The sequence below is a fragment of the Gopherus evgoodei genome, chromosome 13 (assembly GCF_007399415.2).
Source record: "Gopherus evgoodei ecotype Sinaloan lineage chromosome 13, rGopEvg1_v1.p, whole genome shotgun sequence".
NCBI lineage: Eukaryota > Metazoa > Chordata > Testudines > Testudinidae > Gopherus > Gopherus evgoodei.
In genome coordinates this window covers 30537210-30557206 of record NC_044334.1, presented here as the reverse complement: position 1 = coordinate 30557206, position 19997 = coordinate 30537210, and the positions used below count along the sequence as shown (strand labels likewise).

The window sequence follows — 19997 nt, the reverse complement described above, 5'->3', positions numbered from 1 at the left end:
GAGACCTCAGACAGTCCATCCTACGGAATGTCATCTCCTAGAGAACACACCATATGGCCTGGTGTCACCCCAGCTGGAGACCATTCATATCACACAGGGATAGAAAACAAGCACCAGATCCATCTCTCATCTCCTCCACTGCCAGGCCAGTCTCCTACAGTCTGGTTTGCAGGGCCTGTTAGTTGTGTGTGTCTCAGGTGTTGGGGCTTCACAGCATTGGCACAGGTAACTCACCCACATATGCCTGAGTGGCAGAGCTGTGAACAGAACCCAGGAGTTTGGTGTCCCATTGTTTAATAACCACAAGACCATCTGTCCTCCCGGAAATGCTTATAGCAACCTGAAACGTCAACCGTTAAAATCCCACCTGGTTCAGAAAGCACTCAGGCTCTGAACAGCCATGCCACACCCTAGCTATGCTCTATCTTATCCTATGCAACTTCTCGAGTGCTTTGGAATTGCAATTCCTGTGGGAGGGAGATGGATGATCTGTTGGGGACTGACCTCCTACACGCGGTGCATATCTATAGAGAAAGGCTGGGTCGTCCAGTGGCTAAGTCTAGGACTCAGACGACCCAGGTACAATTCCCCTCTGCCACAGACTTCATGTGTGACCTTGGGCAAGTCACTTAGCTTCTCTGTAAAAATGGGGATAATAGCGCTGCCCTCCCTCCTCGGGGGTCATGAGGATAAATACACTGAGGTGCTCTCTGTAATGGGAGTTTTGTCAGTACCACAGAGAGACAGCTGTCTGCTCCTGGGGCTGGCACAGCTGCCTGAAAACAAAACAAATGCAATTTTGCCCCAAGATTTTGAAATGTTGAAGTTCTTTTCATTTCAAAGGGTAAAACAGAAATTGCAAGACAAAGGAAGGTGCCCAGGAACTGCATTTCTGGGCAGAAAAAGAAAGAAGAACCTCTCCAGCAGGAACAAGGCAAAAAGAAAAGAGAGAAATGAAGAATAATAAACAAAAGTACTTAAAGAAATGACAGCACAAAATGTAGATGAAAAAAGAAAGACAATTGTTTAAAATGAACAAGCTGGCAGCCCCGCTCCACATGTGACACACAACATCGGGGGCTGGAATAGCCGACCTCTTCCAACATTTCCAAGAGATTTCACTGGGATCCAGGGGTCAATGGCAGACTCACCATTGATCCCAACCTCCGTGAGATACAAAGTTCTGAGGTGAGAAGGTCACGCTGGTTCCCCTACCACACTCTGTGCTCCCTGATCCTTTACCCACATCCCGCCTCCAACCCCTGCCACGTAGACACTGACCTGGGCTTCCAAGCTGTTGAGACGCGTCGTCAGTTCCACCACTTTGCTGCAATTCAAACACCCTGGGAAATCAACCGACAGAATGGAGAGTAAAGGGACTGGGGGGAAATCTGAGGCCAGGATGGAAGGGTGGAGAGAGGGAGGGAGGAGGAAACAAAGTGAGGGGAAGAGTGTGGGGCAGGGAGTATGGATGTGGGCTCATAACATTCTGCGCCAAACGTTCCCTGGGGAGCCGACTGTACGCTGCATGCCAGGTGCTGGCGTAACCCACTGGCACACGTGTGCTAGGTCCACTCTGTGCCCAGCCTGCAGAGGCCAGGAGTCTGTACAGCCCCACTCACAGAGCTTCAGCAGCTCATGCTTTTCGCTCTGGAGGTCCCAGTTCAATCTTGGTGATGTGAGCCAAGGTGGGACCCACACGCTGGCTCCAGGACAGGGAAGCACCAGACAAGTCAGGCCCAGTCACTCTTTGTCATCCCCGTTCTGCTCCCCCAGGGGGTCCTAACCCTGATCCCAGGAGACCTCACCTGCTGGTGGAGACCAGAACTCGCTTCCAGGCAGGACTTGTTCCCTGGGGCTCCCCTTGAAGAGTAAGAACTCTACTGTGGGGTCAGACAGGGTGCCAGCACAGCACTCCCACAGCAGAGACGATGCCTACCCTGGGGCCTGCCCCAGTTCCAGCCATTGGGGCACACAGCTCAGCCTCGATCTGCACCTGCACAGCTACCCCAGTGGCTGTCATTGGAGCAAACGGGCAGTGCGAGAAAGGCCTCAGGCTCTGGGTCTTGGGGACGTGAGCCCGGGTTAGAAGGACTTCCAAGGATCACGCAGCAGGGCCTTGGGAGTGGTCCTTTACCCGATTTCATGGAAATGGTGAGCAATAGAGACATTATGATCTAAAGCTGGTTCTGGACCAGGGCTGGGCAGATAACAACCGACCCCTGGGCCTTCGCAGCCAGACCTGCACCAGGCCTTTCTTCAAGCCTCGACACAGTCAGATCATTTCCCACGCACGGCCCTTTATTTCCCCTGGATGCCGTCGGGATCGGAAAGTGCTCAGGAACCGTGAGGAAGGCTGCCCTGAACTATTGTGAGGTGTTATAACAGGTGGAGTGCTGGAGCCCAGAGGCAGCTGCATTTCAGCAGGAGGTGAAATGGCATTTTATCTACTCTGATCTAAACTAACCGGCCACATCCCTGGAATGAATCTGGCCTGTCTCTTCAACTAGTTTTGCTCCTGGCTCTGTAGCGAATAGACCTGAAGACAAGTCAGACACCCCTTAGCTTCACCAACAGCATATGCCAAGGCGGAAGAGTCTCTTCTGAGGCCATGTCTACATCTAAAATTTTGCAGCGCTGGTTGTTACAGCTGTATTAGTACAGCTGTATAGGGCCAGCGCTGCAGAGTGGCCACACTTACAGCAACCAGTGCTGCAAGTGGTGTTAGATGTGGCCACACTGCAGCGCTGTTGGGCGGCTTCAAGGGGGGGTTCGGGGAACGCGAGAGCAAACTGGGAAAGGAGACCAGCTTCGCCGCGGTTTGCTCTCGCGTTCCCCGAACCCCTCTGCAAACCGCAGGGAAGGAGACCAGCTTGCTCGGGGTTCGGGGAACGAGAGAGCAAACCGGGAAAGGAGACCAGCTTCGCCGCGGTTTGCTCTCGCGTTCCCCGAACCCCTCTGCAAACCGCAGGGAAGGAGACCTGCTTGTTCGGGGAACGGAAGAGCAAACCGCAGCGAAGCTGGTCTCCTTTCCCGGTTTGCTCTCGCGTTCCCGAACCCCCCTGCAAACCGCAGGGAAGGAGACCTGCTTGTTCGGGGTTCGGAGAACGAGAGAGCAAACCGGGAAAGGAGACCAGCTTCGCCGCGGTTTGCTCTCGCGTTCCCGAACCTCCTGCAAACCGCAGGGAAGGAGACCTGCTTGCTCGGGGAACGGGAGAGCAAACCGCGGCGAAGCTGGTCTCCTTTCCCGGTTTGCTCTCGCGTTCCCGAACCCCTCTGCAAACCGCAGGGAAGGAGACCTGCTTGCTCGGGGTTCCGGGAACGCGAGAGCAAGCTGGGGAAGGAGACCAGCTTGATTACCAGAGGCTTCCTCCTTCCACGGAGGTCAAGAAAAGCGCTGGTAAGTGTTTACATTGGATTACCAGCGCTGGATCACCAGCGCTGGATCCTCTACACCCGAGACAAAACGGGAGTACGGCCAGCGCTGCAAACAGGGAGTTGCAGCGCTGGTGGTGCCCTGCAGATGTGTACACCTTCAAAGTTGCAGCGCTGTAACTCCCTCACCAGCGCTGCAACTTTCTGATGTAGACAAGCCCTGAGTGTGAAAGAGGCAGAAGGAGAAGAGCTCTCGGCCCTCGCCCCTGAGGAAAGGCTCATTCTCATTTTCCAGTGTCACAGGGAGCCAGGATAATTGTGGTTAATTGCTACTAGCCCCAACAAGGAGCCTTCAGTCCTCCCTGTCAACAGTCAAAGCCATCTCCATGGTTACTCATGGCCTGGCTCTGACTTTTAAAGGGGCAGCATCTCTTTTTTTGGCATCTGCCATTTCAAGATCTCTTCCCCGCCTGCTCACCGGGGGATGGTCTGAGTCCTAGGAATGTCCTCCTCTGCAATATCTCCTCAGCCCAAGTCTCTAAGGGCTGGTCTACACTGTGGGGGGGGAGTGTGTGTGTCGATTTAAGATACGCCACTTCAGCTATGTGAATAGCATAGCTGAAGTCGAAGTGTCTTAGATTGATTTACCTCGGGTCCCCACGGCGCAGGATCGACGGCCGCGGCTCCCCCGTCAACTCCGCTACCGCCACTCACTCCGGTGGAGTTCCAGAGTCGACGGGGAGCGCGTTGGGGGATCGATATATCACGTCTAGATGAGGCGCGATATATCGATCCCCGAAAAATCGACGCACCCTATGGCTCAAGACGCTGTTCCCAGATGAGAGTAGATAAGGGCTCTGTGCAGATCCCATGGACACAGCCCCGCGAGTCAGCTGGAGAGGTCCCCAAGGCCATAGCCCCCCTCAGTCCCGGACATTAACGACCCAACCAGTCCATCCAGGGCAGGATTGGCCCCTCCAGGTTTCATGTCCCATTTCTGGGCTTGCCCACCCTTGCCCTGGAGGAATCTTCTCCAGAGTGTGTGTGTGTTGGAGGACGGGGGGCAGGGGCAGCTCCAGGCCCCAGCACGCCAAGCGTGTGCTTGGGGCGGCATGCTGCGGGGGGTGCTCTGCCGGTGCCGCGAGGGCAGCAGGCAGGCAGCCTTCGGCGACATGGCTGCGGAGGGTCCGCTGGTCCCGTGGCTTCGGTGGATCCGCACGACCAGCGGACCCTCTGCAATGCCTACGGGAGGTCCACCAGAGCCACGGGACTGGCGACTGGCAGAGCGCCCCCTGCAGCATGCCACCATGCTTGGGGTGGCAAAATGTCTAGAGCCGCCCTGGCGGGGGTGGGGGGCAGATTCTCCTCTGTCTGGCATCATATGTGGTCGCTCAGTGCAAAGTGGGTTTACAGTGCTCTTGTTCTGATGTAGTGTGAGTGGACCACTGGTGCAAATGGCTGCACAAGGGGCTGAGTAACCAGGATCAGGCCCTTTCGTCTGCAGCCTGCTGAATATTGGAGCTGAGGGATCTTGCAGTGAGAAGCAGATGTGGGGGGCAGATGGAATGGAATGGGGGAGCACAGCTCTCTTGCTCTTCCTCCCTTTCCTCTCCTCTTTGTAAAACAAACTCAAGGAAGGACTTCTGCGCACAACGCACGGTCAACCTGTGCAGCGCGCTGCCGGGGGTGTTATGAAGGGCAAAACTCTAACTGGGTTCAGTAAATAATTCAATAAGTTCACGGAGGATTGGTCAGTCACTGGCTATTAGCCCAGATGGTCAGGGTGCAACCCCATGCTCTGGGTGTCCCTAAGCCTCTGACTGCCAGAAGCTGGGACGGGATGACAGGGGATGGATCACTCGATAATGGCCCTGTTCTATTCATTCTCTTTGAAGCACCTGGCATTGGCCACTGTCAGAGGACAGGACACTGGGCTGGATAGACCATTGGTTGGACATGGTCCTTCTTATGTTCTTATGAACATTGCTGTCATTCGGTGGCCTGGGTAGAATAAGCCGTTGGGTCCCAGAGGCTGACCTATCATGGTCCCAGAAACCACTACCCCAGTGGACCCTCTCCATTGGAGGCCAAGTACATGGAGAGAGAATGAGCACCCTGTATTACCCTGGGAATGATGGCAGGTGGCTGAACCTGAACGTCCAAAGAGTTTCACAGAGTACCCAGGGGCTGTGTTCCGAGGATCCCTTCCAACGTCCCCTCTTCATGTTCCGAGGGTATCTATGAAGACCAGTTGCTAATGTTGAACTGGACTGGAAGGATGTGGTTGGTTGTTGATCACCTGGTGGCATGGGTGGCGGGTATAACAGGTATAACCCTAAGCCAAGCCCTGGCCTTGGCCATGCTGGTGCCCAAGCTGGCAGGAGCTCAGCTCCATCGCTGGCTGGAGGCCAGCAGGCTGGCACTGTGGGTGGCCTGGCACTGGTGGCCGGCGCTGGGGCGGTCTGCTGGCCCAGTCCTAGGGCTGTCTCCTGCCATCCTTCCATGGTATGACCCAGAGCAGAAAGCAGGGAGAGGGCGCACCCTCTCTTCTGCCGGCCTCCCCTGGGTGTCACCTGGGGCACTGGGGAATGTAGGGAAAGAGGTTTGGCTGGAGGTCCTCTGGCTGTAGGGGGAAGGAGCATTCAGGTAGGGGTGGGGCCTTGGGCACAAGGGGCAGGGCCGTGTGGCTAGAACATGTGCTCCCATGCCTGGAGGAATGTACCCTTTGTGAGAGCTGAGTCCCCCCCCACTCTGGACATTCCCCCACCAGCCTGCCCTCGAGACTCCCCTGGGGTGTATGCTCAGAAAGCACAAGGCTGGAGAAAGTCCCAGTGGATGCCAGTCAGAAGCTAGAACAAAAGGATAACATATGGGAAGCGAGGTACCTCTGCCCCCAACCCTCAACTGCTGGACTCAGCAAGCCATGCCAGGCAGCGGAGTCTGAAGAGAAGAGAAGGCCAAGTTTAAAAAACCATGTAAACCTCAGAAATGATGAGGAGGAAGGATACTTGGCACTGCTGTCCTGTCCACAGACACTTCTCCTTCCTGCACTCCCATGTCCACCTCCCTCCCCAGAGCAGCCCCGGTCGTGCCGGATAGATGGAATTCCTGCCCGTGACATGCTCGGAAGGCAGGGATACAGTCGCCTGGCTTGACACTCCCTGGCCAAAGGGCCATGTTCGCAGCTGGCTTGGGAAGGAGGCAATGCACGTGGGGTTGGTTCCTGTTCTGTTGCATGGGGAGGGTTGCGGGAAGAGAGCCAAACGGTTACATGCAGCAGCGCTATCTCCTAGCCCGGCTGTGGGATATGGAAATGGTGAGCCGGAGTCTTCTTTGGGGCAGAGCAAAAGGCGCCTTGAACACCCATCTGGCATCTCCTCTACACTGCCAGAGTGATGCAATGGGGCCTGGGTATCCATCCTCGGCATGCAGCCAATAGCAAATCATCCATGCTCACACACAGGGCTGTTCCCACACAATGGGAGTTAGCATCTGACAGTGCAGAACCATTCCGATTGGCCCCTTGGTGGGGGCAGGCACAACAAGCCCCATCCCTCTGCTGAAGACAGCCCCAGGAAAAGCCAGATGCTCACACCTTATGCCCTGCTGAGATCCCAAACATGCCCTGAACTGAGGGACAAAGGCGCAAACCAGCAGGAAATAACCTGGCCCCACTGCACTTGGTGGTAAAACTCCTATAGACTTCAGGGCAACCAGGATTTCACCACTGAGTCGAACCTCAGCCCAGGAGCAAGAGCTGGGCAAGCAAGCTGTCCCCCTGTGTGTTGACTTGCTCTGAATAGTCTGCGTACTGCACCTTTAATAGGGGAGGGGGGTTGAAGTGCAGGTTTCGTCCTGGAGGAGCTTACCACAGGTGGCTCCCAGCCAGCAGCGCAGCAAGGCTTAGGCAGGCTGCCTGCATGCCATGGTCCCACGCCGCTTCAGGAAGCGGCCGGCTGCTGGCACGTCTCTGTGCATCCCTGGTGGGAGGGGGACAGCCTGTCTCCATGCACTGCCTGTGCCCACAAGCACTGCCACCGCAGCTCCCATTGGCCAGTTCCCAGCCAATGGGAGCTCCAGGGACAGTGCTGGGAGCCACCTTTGCCACTCCTGGGGCTGCAGAGATGTGCCAGCAGCCATCCAATTCCGGGAGCGGTGTGGGACCACGGCATTCAGGCAGCCTGCCTGAGCTCTACTGCACCGAAGCCCCCGCTTATCCGCGGGCCCTGGGTTGCAGTCTCTAAAGCCCCTGTGTTAATCCGGCCCTGCTAATGCCTGGCTTCCCTCATCCTCTCCCTCTTTCCCTATCTGTCTATTGTTCTCTTTTCTCACTGCCACTCTCTCTGCCCCCTTGCTGCCCCTGAGACATGTCGGAGCAGGGGCAAGGGCAGTACGGGTTTGAGGGGAGGAGAGACGCAGGGTTTCTAGCACAGCACAATCTCCAGCCAAAGGAAGGTGACATCTTCCCTCCAGACCCACCTGAGTAGGATGCTGGTCGGAGGGGGAGCCTGCGCAGGGGGGCACTGGGACGGCCGGCTTCCTGTGGGGCAACATAGCTGATGGTCTCTGCAAAGGAAACAGATGGCATTAGTCACTCAGTGGACTGGCTCATAGGGTCTGTGGTCTCCATGCTGCTCCCCGGGCTGGAACGCCAACCCCCAAGGAGGCTGTCCAGGGGAAACTGACCCCTAGTCCCTGTCTTGGGGGCTCTCGGGACCTCTCAGCTCGGGTATTGCCCCCGTGAAGGGAGCTGAGCTCAGTGGGGCAGATGCTTATTCCCATTCCTCTCCTGCTGCTCCCAGGGGGTACAAGGCCCTTCCAGGGGCTGGCTCTTGAGAGAGTCAGTAACATTCAATAACATTGAGGGAGACAAACTGGTGGAGGTCCAGGATCGGACACACTTCGCCAGGGCCAGCCGTGTCTACTGCAGCACTGCAAAGGACTGAGGGCCCCAGCTGCAAGCCTGGGTGCAGAGACCAGTTCATGGGAATGCAGGGCCCACGCCAGTGCAGATGCCAGGCAGTGCGATGGACAGCCAGAGGGACACTGAGCAGACGGCTGGAGGGGTGGGAGAGGGGGACCAGAGGAGAGCATGTTGAGCTGTGCCCATCTCGGGGAACCTCTTTGTTTCCCTGGGTCTGGGTCAGACCCTACAAGCCTGGACAGTTGATTGGAGATGCTGCTGGGCCAGTGTGGGGACCAGCCTGGGTCTCCCACAGGCCGGCACACAGAATTAATGGCTAGCCCCGAGCTGGCTGTCTGCTTTGCCACAGGCCCCCTGCAGGCTGGTGCTGCTTGACCTACGGTGCCGACTTCCCCTCTGTAGGGTGGGTGCTCGCCCACCTCCGCCTCTTCCCGCCCCTGCACCACCCTCGCTCCACCCCCATTCAGCCCCCTTCCCTCAAGTCCCCAGCCCTCCCCTGCCTCTTCTCCACCTCCTCCCCTGAGCGCGCTGCGTCCCCGCTCCTCCCTCCTCCCTCCCAGAAAGCGCTAAGTGCCACCAAACAGCTGTTAGGCGGCGGGAAGCACTGGGAGGGAGGGGGAGGAGCGGGGTTGTGGCGCACTGGGGGGAGAAGGAGGCGAGGAGGGGGGAGCTTGGCTGCAATTTTTCCCTGTGAGTGGTGGGCGGGGGGGCGAAGAGGCAAGCGGTGAGTTAGCGAGTGGCAGCGGGTGGGCGGGGGGGGGGTGAGGAGGCGATCAGTGTCCCGATATTTGAGTGTTGTGATCTGGTCACCCTACCCTTCAGGTCTCCCAGTCTGTCCAGGAGCTGCCTCTTCCGCTCCAGCTCCCCGGCTAATGAGGAAGCCCTGCCCCCAACTTCCCTCGTCGCTGGGGTGTGTAGGCAGGTATGGCCCCTTGCTTACAGCTGTCCAGCCAAGGAGACCCTGGTGAATCGAGGGGTGGGGGGGGGAGGGAAAGCCGGTGCCTTTTGACCTCTCCCCCCAACTAAGCAATCTGATCTAACGTTCCCCTCTGTCTCCAGGCAGAGCTCCCGCCTGCCCACAGCTCAGTTCCCCAGTCCCTGCCCCCACAGGGCTGGGGCTGTAAGGGAGGGGTGCCCCAAATTCAACCCACAGGCCTTTTGGGGTGTGGAAGGAAACAAGGACAACACACACTTTCCCTGGGCAGTGGGGACAGAATTCCAAGCTCCCAGTAGCTCAGACGGGGTGGACCCTGGCTGTTGGGAACAGCCGGAGAACCGCAGCAGGGAGAGGGGGCAGATGAATCCATCTCTGTCCTGATGGCCACTCGATAAGGCCCAAGCCAACATCTGAACTCAGACCCCAGCGTAGAATCGGGCACTGAGCACCCAGGGTGGCCTCACCCGCGGGTCCTCTGACTTGGAAAATGGGAGCCAACTACATTTGTCAGGGCCCTCTTTCTCTGCTGCTCCCCATCTCGGGCACACGGGGTCACAGTCACGTTCTCTTCCCAAGCAGAGAGATGGAGGGGGTTGGGGTAAGCTGATGACTTCCTGCAGTGGCAGAGGAGGAGCTAAGAAGTGTTGCTTCATCCCTCTATTCGGGGTCAATGTCCTTGGAGCCCCAAGGAAACAGCAATAAATTCCCATTCTCAGAACTGCCTTTCTTGGAAGGATGGCACTGAACGTTAGGCCAAGCTCCCAGCTAGAAAATCCCTGTTGGAATGAATCAGAAGATGTTATAGACGAACACTAGGGGGTGTGAGGGGCAATAGCTAGGGCCAGCAACAGGGCTGACCTAGCACCAGAAATGGTGAATATGTGACAGCCTATGTGCATGGCCCTCTGAGCTATGCTGCAATTCTGCACTGCTTTCCATCCCTCCATACACTGCCCCTTTGCACTGAATTACACTTGTGCGCTGCACTGCACCTACAACCTACTCTGCAACTCGCCATGTAGTGCATCTCTGTACTATACTGCAATTAGTCACTGCTTTCTACCTAGCCATGCACTGCATCCCTGCACTGCAATGCACTTGAAAGCTACATTGCAACTCTTCAGTGAAACTCTGCACTGCATTACACCACTGCATTGCACTAGCTCGTGGCACTGCACTACACCTCTGGACTGTGCCTCCAAATTACACTGCACTGTTCCATGCATTCCACCTCCGAGTCACACTACCTCTCTTTGCATCACAGCCTCACTTTGACCCAACAGTAGTGCATGAGCACCCTGCATTGCGCACATGCCTCAGCTTTGCACCTCAGTGCCATATATGCTACTCTGCACCATGTGCTGTGGAACTCCCTGCTGCAGGAGGCCCTTGAGACAAAACCGGTTGCTGGATTTGACAAAGGGCTGAGTGACATTATGGCTGTTGTAATAACTCTGGTATCAGAGGGGTAGCAGTGTTAGTCTGGATCTGTAAAAGCAGCAAGGAATCCTGTGGCACCTTATAGACTAACAGACATTTTGGAGCATGAGCTTTCGTGGGTGAATACGAATTCACCTGTGAAAGCTCATGCTCCAAAACATCTGTTAGTCTATAAGGTGCCACAGGATTCCTTGCTGTAATAATTCTGGCCGCTCTGCAAGCTGAGGTTGATCAAACCTCATGTTTCAGGATGTCTGATGAATGCCAGGAAGTGCCCCTTCCAAGTACAGCTCCAGGCACCAGCAGGAAAAGGTCTGCTGGTAGGGCCCTTGTTTCCATTGTACACTGACATATGCCCAGATCTAAGATCAAATCTGCTCCTAGATCAATGTGCACCCTGCAGTTGGCACTGGAGAAGGGCACAGCAGGCAACAGGAGGTGTCAGTCAGTGGAGGGGGAAACAACACGGTGGGAATCAGGGGAGGGACAGTGCAGTGGACACTTGTGGGTGTGGGCATTAGGGGGCAGAGAACATCTGTAGGGGCAGGAAGACATGGGCATCAGGGTTGGCAGTGGAACAATGAGGAGGGCATCTGGGGGGCAGGCCACAGTTTAGCAGGAATGGTGGATGGGACATGTGCAGCACCCAGTGGGGATGGCCCGGGGGAAAGAGGAGGTATAGTGACATTGGCGAATGGGGGAGTGTGGTGTGGTAGGCAACATATGCAAGGCATAGTGAGCAGACACTGGGGGGCAAGGCCTGGAGTGTTCCACACTGCATTGCGTGGGGCTGCCCTACAGCAGTATGTGCAGACAGGTGGGTGGGATTAGTCCTGAGGCCACGTGACAGGAGCACAGCTGAGTTCGCCCCACACTCAGGCACATGTCCTGGTCCTGCCTCCCCTTAGTGCATTTGGAGGAGCTGGGAGTTTGCATTTGCAGAAAGAGGCCAAACTTTTGCAAACACCTTTCGAGCACGGCTGTTTGATTTGCTTTGAGCTCAGGGCCTGCACTGGTGCTGCTGAGGTAGGCAGAGCCCATGAGAGTGAGTTAGCATGGGACTCACCTGGGGGAGTCACTGCTGCAGGCTAGTATCCGAACCAGGGACGGCTCCAGGCCCCAGCACGCCAAGTGCAGGCTTGGGGTGGCAAGCCACGAGGGGCGCTCTGCTGGTGCCGCAAGGGCGGCAGGCAGGCTGCCTTCGGCGGCTTGCCTGCTGAGGGTCCGCTGGTCCTGCGGCTTCGGCAGACCCTCCGCAGGCAAACCGCCGGAGGCAGCCTGCCTGCTGTGCTTGGGGCGGCAAAATGCCTAGAGCCGCCCCGATCCTAACAAACCGGTTGCTGTGTGCGAGCCCTGCCCTCCACTGGCTGCAATGAGAACTGCTCCCCATGTTGGCAGGCGCTCGGCTGGTCAGCGTTAATTCTGACCCAAGGTGAACTCCAGTGAGGGTTTCCAGAGCAGGGGCAGCTGCGTTCGAGCTCTGCTGACACTGTGACATTTCCAGAGAGAGGATCAGGGAGCTCATGGGCTTTGGACATTATCTAGGTAAATGGCTAAATAAAGCTTGTATGTTTTTTCTAAGGCAGAAATATAGGGGCCAGCCCCGGCATTCAGTTAGACGAGTGAATCTGGTGTGACTCCAGTGATCGCTCCTCTGACTCCACAAGGAGCACTGCACATTTCCCCTAGTGTCACTGCAAATGGGCTCTGGCCCAGTCTGGCTCTGGGCAGGGAGCAGTGGAGGAGCGAGGGTAGCTCAGGCACCGGGGGGGGGGGTGTATAGTTACTTGAGAAAAACAAAGCTGAATTCCCCCTCCCGAAGATCAGAGCTGAGCTCACATCCCAAAGCCAGGCTCCATCTGGGACCAGCTGGAGGAAATGACCCCAACTGAGATATACACAGAGACAAAAAGGATTTCCTCAGCCACCCACATCCTCTGGGAGCACTCGGGGGTAGGGAGGGATGTCAGGTTGGACCCACAGTGAAAGGGTCCCGCCTCTTCCTGGTCCCCGTGCATCCCAGCTCCAGGTGTCACCCAGCAGAACTTGCAGGCCAGGTCCCCACTAGGCAGAGGGTCTTCCTGGGTTTGGGGACTCAGTCACGTGTGAGAAACAGCCCCCAGCAGAGGGGTCCTGCCTCCCCTTCAGCTCTGAGCTCCATGGCGAATGTGATGGACAGGCCCCGCTGGCTACCGAGGCTTTGTTCTTCTCCAGCTCCTTCCCTCCAAAGGTGCTTCACCCACACCCGTGAGTTTAACTTCACAGTGTCCCTGCAAGACAGAGACAATGCCCCCACGATGCAGAGATGGGGAAACCGAGGCACCGGCTCTGACATGCCCCAGGTGACGCAGCGAGTCAATAACAGTGCTAGGGACAAAAGCCAAGAGGCCTTAGATAACACTACTTCACAGAGCCAGAGACAGAACCCAGAGCCCTGACTCTCTAGCCCCTGCTCTTGCTAGTATACCACATTTCCCACCCAGAGTCATGAGGAGAACCCAGGAGTCCTGGGTCTCAGAGCCTTGCTCTGGCCATTAAACCTCCCAACCTCCCACGCTACAATAACATAAACAAAACTAAAAACTACTCACCAGGTTTTAAAAAGCAATTGCAGTGCCCATGCAAATGGCACCAGCTTCACAGCCTAGACTGAAAACCTCTGTTTAACGCCCGAGTGGGTACAGCATGGGCAGCAACTGGGCAAGGGCCCCACATGCCTTGCCCCCGCCCTGATAGCACCCCCTGTGTGGCTGAGTCTCCATTCCCCAATCAGCCCTTGGCTTCTCTCCTTGCCAACAAGGGGGTGAGTTCCCAGCTGTGATGGTATTTTGGGTTGTGGTGCAAGGCTTGTGATATTGGTGTATGTCTGCAAGCCCCAGCTCCCAGACTTCTGGCATGGGGAGAATCCCAGCTTTCATTTTCTGAAATAAAGGGAACATTCTAGCCCTGCTGGTTATGCAGAAAACATGATCCCTAAAGGCTCACAAACCAGAAGGCACCTATGCAGAACCCAGACCTAAAGTCTCGTGAGTTTTAACCCACTCTCACAATTTTGGGAGCTGGCCCCAGACTGGTGATTGTTGAACATCTGTGGCTGACAAAACTGCCCTTGTCTAGTGAGGCTGAACTGAGTTCTTGCCCAGATCCATCACATGTTATTAACTCAACTCAGCCCCAAGGTCTGGAGGGGAAAGGCCCGTATCCCAGTGCTGATCCCTGCAGCTGGCTAATCGCTTTTGCCCACGTTCCCAGAGCAGCCCATGGCATCTGTCCAGGCACACACAGACAGCCTTTCTGCTGTGGCTCAGACACTGAGAGTGCCCCCGGCTGCGGGATGGCCTGACAGCAGCCTGAGCACTATGTAACCTGTGGTTTAACCCCCTCCTGTGTGCAATTCTCTCCGAAGCTCAGCACTGATCGTGCCACTGCTACCCAGCAGGTCATACCCTGCACCCCATCTCTAGGCAGCATGCTGTTTCCTCAATGGGAAAGAACCACTCACATTACAAGCCAAAATCCACCACCATGCTCATCACCAAGGGCAACAAGACACAGGCCCTGCCACCCCTCCCTCCTCACCAGCCCCCCGTTCCCATCTTGCTGCACCCAGAGTTCCAAGTCCTAGACGGACATGCTGACCAGGGCTGGGCTCAGAGCCCTGCACAGACACACAGGGCTGGGAATTAACTTGGTTGCTACCAGCCAAGGAAGGATCCCTCGGGAGGCTGATGGGTACAGCAGGTAACAGAGTGTTGGGCAGGGGCACAGAGGCTCCGGGGCAGGGGCTTGGTGGTACAAAGCGCTAATTGCTCCTTTGTGGGTCTCAGTTCAAATCCTAGTCTGATCACAGGTGGAGGAGAGTTTGGTGTCTCAGTCTTGGGGACTGGAACTCAGGCCACCTGGTTTTTATTCCCAGCTCTGCCATGGACCCACTGGGTGTCACTCGGCAAGACCCTTCCTCGCTCTGTGCCTCATTTTCCCCATCTGACTTCCTCTGTAGGGTGCTTTGAGACCTAATGAGGGACAGAGCTAGGTACAAAAGCCAGGTGTCCTGATAGCTGAACTGGGCTCCTTCTCCTCCACATGCCTCCCCAGGTGGGTGAGGACGGAGGGATCAGCGAGGAGAAGTCAGCTGGCAATGGCCCTGGGGCCCGAACAGCATGCGGCTTTGCTGCCTCAGTTCCTGGCCTGGTGAGAGGATGGCTCTGCTGTGGTTAGTAAACTACACAGCTGGGATACGGAATGCAACTGATGGCAGCAGGAACAATAATACTGTGACCTTCCACTGCTCTGCCAGGGGCTGCCGAGGCCCTGCAGACATTAACTACGTCACCTTTCCAATGGGCAGCTCAGGATCAGCAGGATCCCACTCTGCAGATGGGGAAACTGAGGCACAGAGGAATTACAGCTAACACATTTGAATGTGGCCACAGATTGTGACTAGTGCTGTTTTTGGATGCCCAACACGAAGACACCTTGAGGCCTATTTTCAGAAGTGCTGAGTACCTGCAGCTCCCCCTGATTTGACTAGAGCTGCAGGTGCTAAGCACCTCTAAAAATCAGAGCCAAGCTCTTTCGTATTGGTCACCATCAGATTGGCAACTTCTGGCCTCGGGGCCACACCCAAGGTCATACATAAGAACATAAGACATAAGTACCGTTATATAAGTTACTGGTGAGACCTCATCTGGAATACTGTGTGCAGTTCTGGTCTCCCATGTTTAAGAAGGATGAATTCAAACTGGAACAGGTACAGAGAAGGGCTACTAGGATGATCCGAGGAATGGAAACCTGTCTTATGAAAGGAGACTCAAAGAGCTTGGCTTGTTTAGCCTTACCAAAAGAAGGTAATGGGGGGATATGATTGCTCTTTATAAATATATCAGAGGGATAAATATCAGGGAGGGAGAGGAATTATTTAAGCTTAGTACCAATGTGGACACAAGAACAAATGGGTATAAACTGGACACTAGGAAGTTTAGACTTGAAATTAGACAAAGGTTTCTAACCATTAGAGGAGTGAGGTTCTGGAACAGCCTTCCAAGGGGAGTAGTGGGGGCAAAAGACATATCTGGCTTCAAGACTAAGCTTGATAAGTTTATGGAGGGGATGGTACGATGGGATAGCCTAATTTTGGCTATTAATTTGGCAACTGATCTTTGATTATCAGCAGATAAGTATGCCCAGTGGTCTGTGATGGGATGTTAGATGGGTTGGGATCTGAGTTACTACAGAGAATTCTTTCCTGGGTGCTGGTTGGTGAGTCTTGCCCACACATGCTCAGGATTTAGCTGATCACCATATCTGGGGTCGGGAAGGAATTTTCCTCCAGGGCAGATTGGCAGAGGCCCTGGAAGTTTTTCGCCTTTCTCTGCAGCATGGGGCTTGGGTCACTTGCTGGAGGATTCTCTGCAGCTTGAGGTCTTCAAACCACAATTTGAGGACTTCAGTAATTCAGACGTAGGCCAGGGGGTTGTTACAGGAGTGGGTGGGTGAGATTCTGTGGCCTGCATTGCGCAGGAGGTCAGACTAGATGATCATAATGGTCCCTTCTGACCTTAAAGTCTATGAGTCTATAAGAATGGCCATACTGGGTCAGACCAAAGGTCCATCTAGCCCAGTATCCTGTCCTCTGACAGTGGCCAATGCCAGGTGCCCCAGAGGGAATGAACAGAGCAGGTAATCATCAAGTGATCTATCCCCTGTCACCCATTCCCAGTTTCTGGCAAACAGAGGCTAGGGACACCATCCCTGCCCATCCTGGCTAATAGCCATTGATGGACCGATCCTCCATGAACTTATCTAGTTCTTTCTTGAACCCTGTTATATAGTCTTGGCCTTCACAACATCCTCTGGAAAGGAGTTCCACAGGTTGACAGTGCGTTGTGAGAAAAAATACTTCCTTTTGTTAGTTTTAAGCCTGCTGCCTATTAAGTGGCACGTCAGTTCAGTGACAGAGCTGGCTTAGAACGCAGGAGCCACCATCTCTAACCCCTACCCTGCAGATCCCCGCCTTACCTAAAGGATTAATATTAACCAGTACCATTGTGGGGTCCCCAGTCCCCCAGATGTCAGCAGCTGCTGCATCCCTAAAAAAATAATTGCAGAATATCAGGGTTGAAAGGGACCTCAGGAAGTCACATAGCCCAAACCCCTGCTCAAAGCAGGACCAATCCCTAGATGGATTTTTGCCCCAGATCCCTAAATGGTCCCCTTAAGGATTAAACTCACAACCCAGGGTTTAGGAGGCCAATGCTCAAACCACTGAACTATCCCTCCCCTGGCAGCAAAATGATGGGCGGTTTCAGGCTGAAAACTACTCTGCAATCTCACTTTGCCTGCCTTGAGCCCTGGTGTTCCAGGAACTGCGGCAGCAACTGTCTCACCGTGGGGCTACCAGAGGCCATGCAGAGAACTCCTGCCTCTGTCCTCCACCCTGTGGAAGCTGTTGCTTCACGGAGACTGGCTCTGGGTTCAGATCCTGAAGCAGTGGGGGGAGCAGAGCTATTTCCAAGTGGGGGAAGGGGCATTCTTGCATCTGGACAAGGCTGCAAACTGCTGTAGAGCACAAGCATGATGTGAGCCCAGTCAGATAAGGAGAGGCTGGTCATTCCCAGGGGCCCCTACCCCACCCTCCTCCCGTCTGTAGAAACTGACCCACACACTCTCCTTTCAAACCAAGGAATGGCAGCTTCCTGCAGACCCCAGCCTGGCCCCCAAGTTGCATGCCCCATTCCAGGGCCGCTTGCCTGTCCCTCCCTCACAGGCAGGGGCAGAGGCACACAAGTTAGGAAAGCCGGCATGGGCCCTGGTATGAGTGCCCTAGATGGGGGAGGGAGAGACAGTGGGGAGAGTGGGAGAGATGGAAACTGATGGATACTCTGCTGAGGCTCCTTCTTTCTACCTGTCTCCCCCACCCCCATCTCTCTGTCACCCCACACTCCTCTCTGGTATTTGAGTGCTGCCTGAAGCTTGGGGGTGAGGGACTGCAGCTGGCCTCTCTGTGGGGGTGCTATGGAGTCCCTGGAGTCCCAAGCAGGAAAGAGGCACGTGAATCTCCCCCTGGAACTAATGGTGGTGCTCCTCACTCCTGCTCCTGTCTGCCCCAAGGATGGGAGGGGGGCCAGGCCTCCTAGGGTTGCCAACCTTGCCCTGCCCCTGCCCTGAGGCCACACCCATGCACCGCCCCTTCTCTGAGGCTCCGCCCTCACTCACTCCATCCCCCCTCCCTCCATGGCTCACGATCCCCCACTCTCACTCACTCATTTTCACTAGGCTGGGGCAGGGAGCTGGAGTGCAGGGTGCAGGCTCCAGCTGGTGGCGCTTACCTCAGGCTGCTCACTGAAGCAGCTGGCATGTCCGTCTCCTAGGCAGAGGGGCAGGGGACTTTGTGCGCTACCCCTGCAGCTCCCATTGGCCATGGTTCCAGGACAATGGGAGCTATGGAGCCAGCGCTCTGGGCCACCCCTCCACGGGAGGGACATTCTGGCTGCTTCCTGGGAGCTGTGCAGAGCGGGGCTGGGAGTCTGCCAGCCCCACCGTGCTGCCGACCGGACTTTTAACCGGCGTTTTCGACTGGGCATTCAGGTCAAAAACCAGACACCTGGGAAGCCTAGGCCTCATCCCCCTTCGCCCTGCACTGATGTGGCAACAGTCTTGGCTGGGGAATTAGGGCCAGGGCCAGGTCTCAGCCAGTATGTATGTCCCTCGGCCCCGGCCCAGGGAGGGGAGGGGTGAGGCCTGAGCAGGAAGGGAAGCTGCAGGCTGAGCCAATTAGGTTCTAACCTCCCCCTTCCATTGCTGGGTCCCAGGCTGCCAGTTGAAGGTGCCGGTGAGGTTCTCAGCAAGGTCTGCCATCCCTCACTAGCACACCGGCCCTGGCCTGCTGTCCCCCAGCTATGGGGCTTGTGTCCCCTCCTGAGCTCCAGGCACCGGCCCACTCCTTTGAAAGGACATTGGGGCTGAGACAAAGCGCTCTGAGCCCTAAGAGGTGCCCTGCTCCCCTCCCCAAATGTCTGCTGCCTCCAGACTCCCCTCCCTCCCAACTGCTCTCCATGTACAACAGCTCTGAATTCCAGCATCCAAGGGCTTAAAAAAACCCCAGCCCCTGAATCCAGGAGCAGGTAGAGTTGGGTGGTGCCCCAGGACTCAACTTCCTGTTCACTACTAGCCACCTGGCTGGGGAGCGGGTGAGCAGGGAGCTGGAAGGAGGTGCTGATAACCACCTTTCCCCTCCCCCTACGCTGGGGTCCTCAGGTCAAGGCATCTCCTCTCCTCCCTGAGGTTCCCAGGGTTGGACACACATGCAGCTGTGCTGCCCCCCAGGGTGATCCACCTCCAGCCCCAGAAGCAGTTCACAAGCCCAGTGTAAATATTTTCAGACAGTGAAGGGAAGGGGCAGCGCCGGGTGGGGCTGTTTTGTTCAGAGCCAGTGCTGGAAAAAGACAATAGAGGAGCAGAGCCAAGGTCCCTGGCCCTAGGTGGTCCCAACTGTCCAGGCCCCTTGCAGGTCTCCACAGGGTGGAGCAGGTCTGAGCTAGTGCCATGGCCTGCCACAGCTACATTGGCAACATGGTTTCCGTTTACAGCTGAATTTTTATTGTCTCTAAAATCCATATGCATCACCAACTCGGCTTGAAAACTGGCATGCCAGGCCATGGGCCAGGGCGGAGTTTGCAGTGCAAATCTGAGGTCCTTGGGTGACAGGTTCCTGAGATACAGCCCCCCCATTTGTCCCGTTTTAATTATTTTTTTCCATACCCTGGGCTACCTCTTAATAGAGAGAGCCTCTCTGGACACCTCCCTTCCCATTGGACACTGCCCAGACCCCACCTCCCCTCCCATTGGACCAGGGCCAGCACAACCCATTAGGCGACCTAGGTGGTTGCCTAGAGCGCTAACATTTGGGGGATGGCAACCGCGGCGCCCGGATCTTTGGCCACCCTAGTTGTCATTGGTATTTTGGGGGCAGGATCTTCCGCCGCCTCTGTTGGGGGCAGTATTTCGGGGGCGGGACCTTCCGCTGTTCTGGCACGCCTACACTGCACTGACCCCACTGCACAGACTCCACCTTCATTCCCACTGATGCTGCACAGACCCCCATCTCCTCTCCCATTGGTCACTGCACAGACCACACCTCCCCTCTCATTGGTCACTGCACAGACCACACCTCCCCTCTCATTGGGCATTGCACAGATTCCGCCTTTGCTGCCACTGGACACTGGCCAGACCAAACCTGGTCATTGCCCAGACCCCTCCCAAACACGCTCCCCTTGGCACAGGGACCTGTGGCTGCCACTAGAGTGCCCACTGCCACTCTGA

The 19997-nt window shown here is 56.0% G+C and overlaps 1 protein-coding gene across 4 annotated transcripts in view; it reads right to left on the bottom strand.

The window, feature by feature from the left end:
• Nucleotides 1–19997, bottom strand: part of EMID1 (EMI domain containing 1) — a 104477-nt gene that overhangs the window by 43509 nt on the left and 40971 nt on the right. For all 4 annotated transcript variants that reach the window (XM_030583146.1, XM_030583145.1, XM_030583147.1 and 1 more), the window contains exons 5-6: nucleotides 7855–7941; nucleotides 1282–1343 (exon numbers count right to left, since the gene is read on the bottom strand). In XM_030583146.1, the coding sequence (XP_030439006.1) occupies nucleotides 1282–1343; nucleotides 7855–7941 (149 nt within the window). The remainder of the gene's footprint in view (nucleotides 1–1281; nucleotides 1344–7854; nucleotides 7942–19997) is intronic.